This window comes from Cryptomeria japonica, chromosome 3, assembly GCF_030272615.1.
Source record: "Cryptomeria japonica chromosome 3, Sugi_1.0, whole genome shotgun sequence".
NCBI classification, from domain to species: domain Eukaryota; kingdom Viridiplantae; phylum Streptophyta; class Pinopsida; order Cupressales; family Cupressaceae; genus Cryptomeria; species Cryptomeria japonica.
The window spans coordinates 955,572,596-955,583,450 of NC_081407.1; the positions used below are offsets into that span (position 1 = coordinate 955,572,596).

General features: G+C 39.8%; 1 protein-coding gene across 1 annotated transcript; it reads right to left on the reverse strand.

Annotated features, from left to right (window-relative positions):
• Positions 1 to 751: 751 nt before the first annotated feature.
• LOC131035618 (3-ketoacyl-CoA synthase 13) lies at positions 752 to 2,502 on the reverse strand. The gene has a single exon (XM_057967349.2). It carries the CDS (start codon positions 2,384 to 2,386, stop codon positions 923 to 925), a length of 1,464 nt encoding a protein of 487 aa, XP_057823332.1. The 5' UTR covers positions 2,387 to 2,502; the 3' UTR covers positions 752 to 922.
• Positions 2,503 to 10,855: the final 8,353 nt, after the last annotated feature.

The window sequence follows — 10,855 nt, forward strand, 5'->3', positions numbered from 1 at the left end:
ACAACAATCTCTTTGATCAATGAGATACTACCTTTTATATGTAACAATAATATTCAAACCTACAATCTAAATTAGACAACAATCTTTATGATCAATTCTACAACCTTTTAGATTTAACAACAATCTTTGTGATCAATGAGATACTACCTTTTATATGTAACAATAATATCCGTGATCACCACTACAACTTTTTTCCATTGAATAACCCCATACACATTTTCTAGAACAATATTTCACCAAAAAATAAAAAGATGATAGAAAAGTACACTAACAAAAAACATAACAAAAGCATCCTAAAAAAGACGATATATGAAAAGACATATTCCTAAACCTTAAATTAATGTACCTTTATATGTAAAAAATATTTAGAAATGATAATGAAATAAATAGAGCTTGTATTTAGAAATGAAATAGACTTTATATCTACAACAAATTTTGCTATTAAAAATTTATCAACCACAACAATTATTTTGATTTCAACATTCCTTGACCCACCGAAGCAACTTAGTTAGGTGAAAATGAGAGCAATAAAAATAAAAATAATACAATATTCACCAAAAAAATATTAAAAAATTACACAAAAAAATTACAAGAATAGAATCTACAAAAAGAAAAACATATACGAAAAGACATCTTCCTAAATAATAATTAAATGTTCCTCTATGTAATAAATAGTTACAAATAATAATGAGATCGATAGAAATTTATCTCTAAAAATGAAATAGACTTTATATTTACAACAAAAATGAAATAGGCTTTATATTTACAACAAAGTTTGCTATTGAAAAACTTATGAACCACAACACTTATTTTGATTTAAACATTCCTTGACCAATCTGACGCAACTTAGCTAGGTGAAAATGAAACTGTCAGCAATACCTAGAGTAGATTTCATAATCCAGAAGAATCCATAACACAGACTTCACAATGCAGACTTGACCGAGACTTCCGTCCCAGTTGTGTCATAAGATGGGAGGCGTTGAAGCCACTTATTACAATAATCATCACCAAAATCCTTTCTTGTATTGCAGGGATACCTATGAATGCAGTCATCCCAAACAGTAGTCTCCAAAGGATGGGTATCCTGCAGGACTTCCCAAACGGCAGTATTACACTTAAACCCAGAACCCAATGCAATCTGCAAAACGCGATCACCCACCTTGAGACGTCTCTTAGCTTCCAAGTAAGCCATTTCATACCAAATTCCACTGGTGGAAGTATTTCCAAAGCGAAAAAGAGCCATCCTTGAGGGCTCCAAATCGTACTCACTAAGCCTCAAGTTTTTCCCGATTCCACTGATAACAGCCCGTCCACCGGGATGAATACAAAAGTGCTGGAACGCCAGCCTAAAATTAGGAACATAAGGCTCACGGTTCATCTTAAGAAATCCAATACAGAGGAAATTAACAAAGGCATAGTAGAGCATCTCCCTAAGCGGAAGAACCTTGGGACCCAATGCCGAAAGATTGGTCTTTACAGCATTGGCAGCCACTGTAAGAAGAGCCTGGCGGAGGCCAATGCCGTAGAACCCTTGCTCATCTTCCTTGGTCATCACACACGTGTAAGCGTCGTCAATGGCGGCTGCGTTGGTTCTGACCGTGTGCGCAAGCCGCAATTTGGCCCGCCGCCGGTCACCCGGTTTGTTGGACAACAGCATAGCGTAGCCGCCGACCCGGAAGAGGCAGTAACACAGCATGAATGACTTATCAGTACCCCCGTAGTGCCCATGCAAAGTAATACTCTCGGTACCCACCGCCAAAACGTAGGAATTTGGGTGAGTTTTCAGCATGTCTTTGCCCATCCCCGCCGCTATCACGTTCGCACTGCACCCCATGCCAGAAAGATTGAAGCTTTTTACGTCTTCCCTCATTTTGTACCGATTCACCACCCATGCAACCAGTGACGGCGCTGGGGTGAACGTCGAGACGTTGGCGATCACAATGTCGATCTCGGCCGGTTTGACGTTAGTTTTGGCGAAGAGATCGTCGAGAACTGCGCCGAAACTTTCCTCGATCTCTTCCCTTGCTTCCTCCAGCGATGATTCCGGCATTCCTTCCTTGAAAAACGAGCTGCACCCGCTGGTTTCTTCTCCCAACCCGGAGCGCAGGTACATTTTCCACTGGAAATCCAAGCGCTCCATGTCCAGAGGCTCCTGCTTGCCTTGAAAGTAGACGCTCAGCTCCGTGTTGACCTGTCGTTCCGGTGGTGGCTTATAGCACGTGAAATCCACCAGATAACATTCATGGCGGCCGCCCGAGGCGGTCCTGTAGACCAGCACAAGCACAAGCACAAGAACAAGAGAAAACCCAAGTAGAATGTTCCACCAGCCGCCGACATTAAGCCATGGGAGCATTTCTACTTGTTTGAAGAATAAGAATATTTCCATGTTTGAACGTACGCAGGGCAAATAGAGCTAGAGGTAATGATTTGTTTGTTTCATGTATTGATATATACTTGGATCTTCCGGGTCTAGAGCCCTAGTCCGCTAGGTACGTACTAAGCCATGATAACTACGCATTTGAATATTTTACCTACTCTGCTTTAATGCCGACTGGCGATTGAGGGTTAAAAAGTAAGGATCTGAGTAAGTACTGAGAAATGGATCGGCTTTACTTACAGCTTGGGAGAAATGAAGTAAATGAGAGTTATGGTGGGCAGGTGATGGTATTAACTGTTCTCACAAGGTTGAGCTGGATCAATGTACGTTTCTGTAGTGAAATATGGACTCTGTTATGGACGCCGAATTTTCTAGCTACTTAGTCGCTGGATCAATGTACGTTTCTGTAGTGAAATATGGACTCTGTTATGGACGCCGAATTTTCTAGCTACTTAGTCACTGCCGGCATTAAGTACGTCTCAGCTGTTTTTTTTAATGTGAAAGCTCTATCTTGCCAGGTATGATCCTCTGTGATTAATCAGTCATGATACTCTGTATACTCTTCTGTGTGGTTTTTTTGGGTTTTTTCTCAAGATTAGGAGTTTTTGTTTCATTTTTGTACTTGGTTTTTAACTGATCTTCACCGGTTTTGGAGTATATTAATCAATTGATGATACAATGCTTGGTGGCTCGTTCTTTTCCTGTCCATTTTTTGTCGGGCTTTTTTTAAATACCGTAGCCTTTTGTTTGTTGTGCATTTTTTACACTGACCATCACCATTAATGAAGCGATGCTTGGTAGATTGGCTGTTTTTTCAGCTTGGATTCTTTCAGCTGTTGTTAACTTTCTTAGGGCTGCAATTTCTCTTTGTTTCTGGTTGTTTTTTTCTATATTTAATCGTTTGTAAAACTTATTACATCTTCTTTTTATGTAATTAAATTTTAATAAATATGAAGTGATGAGTTATTTGGGTAAAGTAATGATACATTGGTAAACATTTGCAATGAGTATAATTTTGTACAGTGTGAAAGTATATTATTGATTGCACTTTTCAGTAATTGGAAGTTCTTATATTTACTTTCTTAGAAGAGGCATATACAGTATCTTTTATTTGATGCATATTAAAAAATTCAAGGTAATTATTAGTTGTTAGAATTCAAGTTTTTATCTTTTGTTTTTTAAAAGAGAAATGTAACTATCTTTTATTTAATGCATAACAAAAAATTAAGTAGGGGAAAGGACCCAGTAGTTGTGCACCCTAATTTCGGGCTTCTCAAAATCCTACTTGGAAATTTCAAATCATTCCGATTTTTTTACAGCAGCTTACTTGGCGAGTCCCCTACTTATAACTAAGGTTTCAGGGCCACATCATCAAATATGATGCCACATCAGCATGTTTTTTGCCAGGGTGTCCAAAACAGCCCCCAAAAAAAGTGAGACCAATAGGCATGCAAAAGAGACCCCAATAGTTGTGCAGCTGACATGGCATCACCTGATTGGTTACTTTTTACAATATTAGTACATTTCTTAACAACCATTGGTACATTTCCTAACAACTGTTGGTACATTTCCTAACAAAAATTGATATTTTTTGTTTCAAACAATAGGTTTTATTTGTTCATTTTTTGGAACAAAAGGTATCAACAACCCTCACAACAATTGGTACATGCTCAACTACTGGGTCCTTTCCCCTATTTATTAATTGTTAAAAGTCAAGTTCGTATTTTTTTTCTTTTTAAAAGAGACATGTATACTATCTTTTATTTCATAGATACCAAATTTTTTAGGTAGTCATTAGTTGCTAGAATTCAATATTTTCAACAACAATGTTTATTGTTATGGTTATATTAACAATTACATTTAATGTGCAATGAACATATAGATAGGCATTTGTAATGAGTCTAAATTTTTATCAATCAAATGATTTTAAAGAAATCAAAGTATTTTTTGTGACAATGGAACTCACTGTACAAAAAATGTTGTAAATGCCTACAGTATGGTGTTAATTGAGTTGTTTACCAATTGATGTTTATTTTGTAAAGTTGGAAGATTTTGTGGTTTACTATCATTTCTGACAAATTTCTCCATTGACAAGGCTTAGAACAACCAATAAATTTGAGGCGAGCATAAATTTTGGCCAATGAACAAGATAAACAGAAAGTAATTTATCCTTGACATTTGAAGTAGATCTCACTCTCATTTATTCTACATTACAATGTGCAACTAGCACCTCCCAGTACTTTAGTATATGTTTTTTACATCAAACAACCAAATCATTGTTAGAAATAAATGTATTGACAATTGGAGTGTGACCTACTTGCCATTGTTGAGGAAAGGATCATTGTGTAACATAAGTAGATATTGGTCAAAAAGTTTTAGCTTGCATTTTTATATTAGCAAGAAGGTTATGAAATCTAAGTAGAGATGATTCATCACCTTGTTGATGAAATATGGCATTCAAAGTAACAGTCACATTAAAACAAAATTATATCGTTGTCCCATATAAAGCCTAACCATATATAGGAATATCATTGACAAATGGTAGTCAATTTAAATCACAAAGGTAAAGGCAGGATGCTTATACATTCATTGCATTCAATTTTTTAATTATCTCAACCAATCATATCACAGAATTAAAAATTTTAAATGAGATCTCTATAGTTTGTATTTATTTTTTATTTTACATTAATCTATATGACAAACAGTCACTGTAAAAATTTAATTTCCTCTTTTTTATATTACAGAGTTTATTTCATCAATCAAATCAAATTAAATATATATTATTTTTTATATTTACCACAAATAATTAAAAACAAAAAACAATATAATATTTCATACGATTTTACGGAGAGCAATTTTACTCACAGCATTACCTTTTACGGACAGCAATTTTCAATTTTGCCCACAGCCAATTACCCTTTCGTACTGCTGAAATTTAATCATTACTTTTGGAAGACTCCACTTAAAAAAAAAAATGAACGGATTAGTTTTACTGAAGATTTACTAAGATTTTGTGAAGTAAAGAATTTTTAAAATATTGTTTCTAGCTAAAATTTGTTTAGTTTTGAATTGGTGAAATAGTATTTAATTTATAATTTATGTATATTCTAATATTTTTGGGAAAAAATTTAATCAAGATTTATTAAAAATAATTTATCTTCCTTGTATAATATTAATTTAAGTTTTATTAATTTTTAATTGTTAATTATTTTATTCTTATTTTTAATATTTTCTAAAAAATAAATCAATTATGAATTATTCATAAATTTATATCTAAAATTTAAAAATAAATTAAATGTAATAGCTATTTTTTATAATTGATTTATTAAAATTTAATTTACAAATAACTATTTCATAAATATAAAATATTCAATATTCAATATTAAAAATTTATAATATTTAAGTTCTTTGAATTTATTTTAAAAACTTAAAAATAAATTATACATTATAACTACTTTTAATAATTAATTTATGAAGAAAATGAGTTTAATGATGAAATTCATAATTCACCTTGATATGATGGCACTGTGCGTGGTGGGAGCCGAGTGCAGGCTAGGGCATCGTAGCCCTAGCTCGTGAGTGGAATCTGTTGTTGGTGCAGCGACGGGAGGGTGGCGTCTGCGAGGGTGGGTGTTGCTGCGGGTGGGGATAGCTATGGGGGTGGAAGGTGGTGCGAGGGGTGGGAGGAGCTACGAGAGGCAATGGCTGGGGGTTCCTGCGGAGTCGCAACGTGGACACGGGGAAGGGCAGTGGGGGCTTCGACCTGCTCGGTGGGGAGAGTGTGTGGCCCTACAAGGGGGTGTGGATTCTTTGCCTGGTTCCTTTCAGGAGGGGGGCTCTTTGAGTGGTAGGATGTCCAGATCTAGTGGAGAGGCCTCAAAGGCGCCTCACGATATGGATTTCCGGGCTATGGTGGGTTTGAAATCTCCACCCCAAAATGTAAAGACCTTTGATAATCACCTTTTTGCCTCAGAGTCTGGGGCTGAAAGTGTTGGGGGCTCTCGGATCTCGAAGATTAATGGTTGCCTGGAGAGGTGCAGCGAGAGACCAAGGTTGAGTATTCCTCTGGAGATGATAGTAGAGGATGTTGATTACTTTTCAAAACATTCGTTATACTGCAAGTTCTTGGGGATGAGGGTTTCTCTGCAGTTTCTGGAGAACTGGGCTCAGAGATCTTGGGCACCAGAAGGGGAAATGGAGATTATGTTACTAGCAAACAACTACTTCATGGTTACCTTCAATTGCATGGAGGATCGGAGTAGGGTTTTTGAAGGAGGGCCATATTTCTACAACCAGGTGGGGTTGTTCATCAAACCTTGGCATGCAGGGTTCAATCCTTCGGAGGAACTCTCGAATAGGGTCCCAATGTGGGTCTGCTTGTCGTGGTTTCCAGTGGAATGTTGTCGAGAGGATGTACTACGGATGCTCGCTTCAGTGCTTGGGAGGCCAGTTGGAGCCTCATCGCAAACCTTGGGGAGAAGGGTTTTGACCTTTGCCCGTATCTATGTCAAAATTGATCTTAGTAAGCCTCTGCTAAATGCTATAGATATGTGTGTGGTTTATTCCTGGGTTCAGCAGCCAGATTATGAGACTTTACCATTTCGGTGTTGTCTGTGTCATGAGTATGGCCATTTGCAGTGCAAGTGTCCTAGATATAAACCGATGGTGCGCCAACCTCAACAGCCGACCCGCAACACAGATGGGACCGACAAAGGAAAAGCCACCTTGACTGGGGAAGTTGTGGGTACTAATGGTTTTGTCCCAATTAAGACAAAGAGCAAGATTCAGGGACAAAAGAGGCCCCTTCAGGAGAGACAAGAGGAGGATACCTTTAATAGGTTTGAAGCCCTAGACGACCTCACCCAGCAGGAGGTGAACCCTGGGTTGACTCCTTTGGATCAGGGTGCATCAGGTTTGGTCAATGATAGTGTGGATTGGGACTCAACCCATGCTCTGCAAATTGCTGGGAGCCAGCAAATGGAGACGGATCTGCCAGGTGTGGCTTAGCTGGGGACCATTCCTAGTGTTATGGTGGAGCTGGTTGGGGGGATGTTTCTCATTAAGCTCAAAAATTGGAATCTGTTGGGGCCAAAAGTAACAAGATGGGCTTACACTTGGGTCTCCACCAGAAGGACATTAAGAAAGATGGAGAAGAGTTTAAAGGTTGGCAGAAAAAAGGATTTGGAGAAGATCAAATTGATGGGGGAGAATTTGGTTGAGTCAGGGTGAGTAAAGACTCCGAATTCTCACTTTTCCAATCCCCCTAAATGATTGTTTTATCATGGAATGTGAGGGGCTTGAATAGTGGCCCTAGACAAAAAGTTGTTCGGGAGTTGATAAGGAGTCATTCTCCTGGTATCCTATTTTTGTAGGAGACAAAACTTTCTATGGAAAGTATGATGGATCTGGTGCCAAAGCTTTGGGGGAGATGCCAGTGTCATTGTATTGGGGTTGTGGGTTCCTCGGGAGGGGTGGCCTGCCTGTGGAACCCTTTAAGGATTTGCCCTGTCTGGTGGGTGGCCTCCAGATCTTCACTATCCGGGATTATCTCTAGTCTTGAGACTGGGGAATATATCTTGTTTTCTAATATCTATGCCCCCACTAATCTTTAGGGTAAACAAAACTTATGGTCCCATATTTCTTGTATGTGAAGTTTGGTCCCCTTTCACCCTTGGATTATGGTGGGGGATTTCAATGCCATCTTAGAGTTGAGTGAGAAGAAGGGGGTTGTTATGCGGTTGGAACCTTCATCTTTCCTTTTTCAGGATAATATAGCATCGTTGCATCTGGTTGACATTAAGCCTAGTAATGGTCTGTTCACCTGGAACAATAGGAGGGTTGGGGAGTATTGGATTGCGGAAAGGTTGGATCGTTTTCTGGTTTCTAGTTTTTGGATTGGTGGGGAGTGGTCCACAAGCTTTGAGATTCTTGACTGGAGAGGGTCTGACCACTAGCCCATCAAGATGGTTTCTTCTTCTGCTCAGGTCGCTTGCTCTCCTTCATTCAAATTCCAACTTATGTGGCTTCGGGATCCTGCTTTGCAAACTCTTGTAGCAGAGTGGTGGAGGAAAGGGAGGCCTGTCTTTGGCACTGCTATGTACACCTTTGCCAAGCAGTTGCAATTTGTTAAGTTCCATCTTAAACAGTGGAACCATCAAGGTTTTGGGAAGATTTTCCATGCTAAGAAAGTTGCTCAGATAGTATTGAATGGCATCACCAACGACATCAGAGAGCATGGTTTGTCTGAAGCCTTGCTTAGGGAGGAAGACAGGTTTGTCAAGGCCTTAGAGGAATGGGAGCTTAGGGAGGAAATATAATGGAAACAGAGAGCTCGTATTGATTGGCTTCAAGAGGGGGATAAGAACATTGCCTTCTTCTTTAACTCAATGAAAGAAAGAAGACATGGAAATGCCATTCCTGTTGTGCTCAATGATAGAGGTGAGCAGCTTTTATCCTTGCAGGAGATCTCTAGGGAGTCTCTTCATTATTTCCGGTCCCTCTTCAGGGAGGATTCTCAATGGGAATCAGTGGAGAATAATCAAGTTCTTGATTGCATCCCTTCTCTAATTACTAGGGAGATGAATGAGCAGCTTATGAGTCCCATTTCGCTGGAAGAACTAAAGAGGATTGTTTTTCACATGAGAAAGGGAAAGGCTCTTGGACCGGATGGATTCCCGATTGAATTCTTTCAAAAATTCTGGGATATTATCAAACTAGATTTATTGAAAGTAGTTTAGGAGTCCCAGAGGAATAAGCAGATGCTTCGGGTTTTGAATTCGACTTTCATTGCACTGATCCCCAAGTGTGATGGGGCTGACCGGTTAGGACAATTCCGACCTATCTCTCTCTGCAATGTGATTTACAAGATCATCTCTAAGCTAATAGCGGATAGGTTGAAAAAGTGTCTGGGGGAGGTTATCTCTGAGGAGCAGAGTGGGTTTGTGGAAGGGTGCCAAATCCTAGACAGGGTGGTCATTGCTACAGAGACCATTCACTCTATGGCAACTTCCATGGAAAAAGCTATGTTTATTAAACTGGACATGGCTAAGGCTTACGATAGAGTCCGGTGGTCTTTCCTCCAGAAGATTCTCAGGGTGTTTGGCTTTGCTGACGAATGGATCCAATGGGTTATGAGTTGTGTTACATCTACCTCCTCGGTGCCAATCAATGGAGATCATACTGAGATGTTCGGTGCTTCTAGGGGTCTTTGCCAGGGGGATCCCCTATCCCCTTGCCTATTCATTCTTCTGGCTGAGGGTCTGGGGAGGTTGATTAAGCATAATGTGGGTCTAGGTTTTATTCAGGGATGGAGTTGGAGTAATGACTTGCAGCTGCAGTCTCATTTGCAATTTGTTGATGACACGGCCCTGATGGGACTTGCTAGGATCAGATAGACCACTAATCTGAGAAAGGTCTTGGATGTTTATCTTGCAGCTTCAGGCCAGCTGATAAATGAGGATAAATCTTCTATCATCTTCTTCAACACTCTTGGTTCTATTCAAAGGAGGATTGCTCTCATCTTGAGATTCCAAGTTGGTTGTTTGCCCATGATTTATTTGGGTATTCCTATTTCTCATGGTAACCCTCCTAGGGAATCTTGGCAGGGTATCTTGGATAAATTTCACACGAAGGTTGATCACTGGACAAATATATGGTTATCCTTTGCTAGGAGGGTTCAGCTGATCCAATCAGTGGTTCAGGCTCTTCCGATTTATCGATGTATGCTTCAAGTGGCTCCTAAGTGGTTCTTGAAGGGATTGGACTCTCTGGCAAGGCAATTCTTATGGGCAGGCAATCTTTCCTTCTCCAAATGGAGTCTTGTCAATTGGGATTTTCTTTGTAGCTTGAGGCAGTCAGGGGGGCTTGGTTTAAGGTAGGCTATTTTATTTGGGGAGGCTCTGGTGGCTAAATTGTACTGGAGGTGGCATACTGAGCAGGATCGTGGCTGGGCTAGGATTTTGGCCTACAAATACATGCACAGGTTCCCGATGGAGGAAATTCCAAGATATCTGCTTGAGGGAAAAGGCTCAACGATTTGGAGAACTCTCAAGAAGGGGGTTTCTCTTATTAAGGAAGGGCTCTTTTGGATTTGTAGGAGGGGGGAAGAGGTCTTATTCTGGAATGACTCTTGGGATGGTTACCCCCCCATCCTGGACCAATTTCCCAACCTTAGGAATCTTTTCCTGAGGTTCTTGGAGGCAGGGTGGTCTAGGGTGAGTGACTTCAAGGATGTGTATAGGTGTGGACAGTTGGAAATGGAGCGGTGGAAGGCCCCTAATGAGTGGTCAGTTGCTGGGATGGCGGAAGAGTGTGTTGAGTTGCATGGCATTCTGGCGAATAGACACTATAGTTCACTCAAGGGTAGGGATGGACTTTCTTGGTTTCCAAATCCTAAGGGCGTCTTTACTGTAGCTAGTGGATATCGGGAACTGTTGAACCGAAGACTTGAGGAAAGAGAGGTGCTCTGGTGGAAACAGG

Excerpts from the sequence above, each read along its gene's own strand:
- LOC131035618 (XM_057967349.2), bottom strand. The coding sequence starts at position 2,386 with ATGGAAATATTCTTATTCTTCAAACAAGTAGAAATGCTCCCATGGCTT.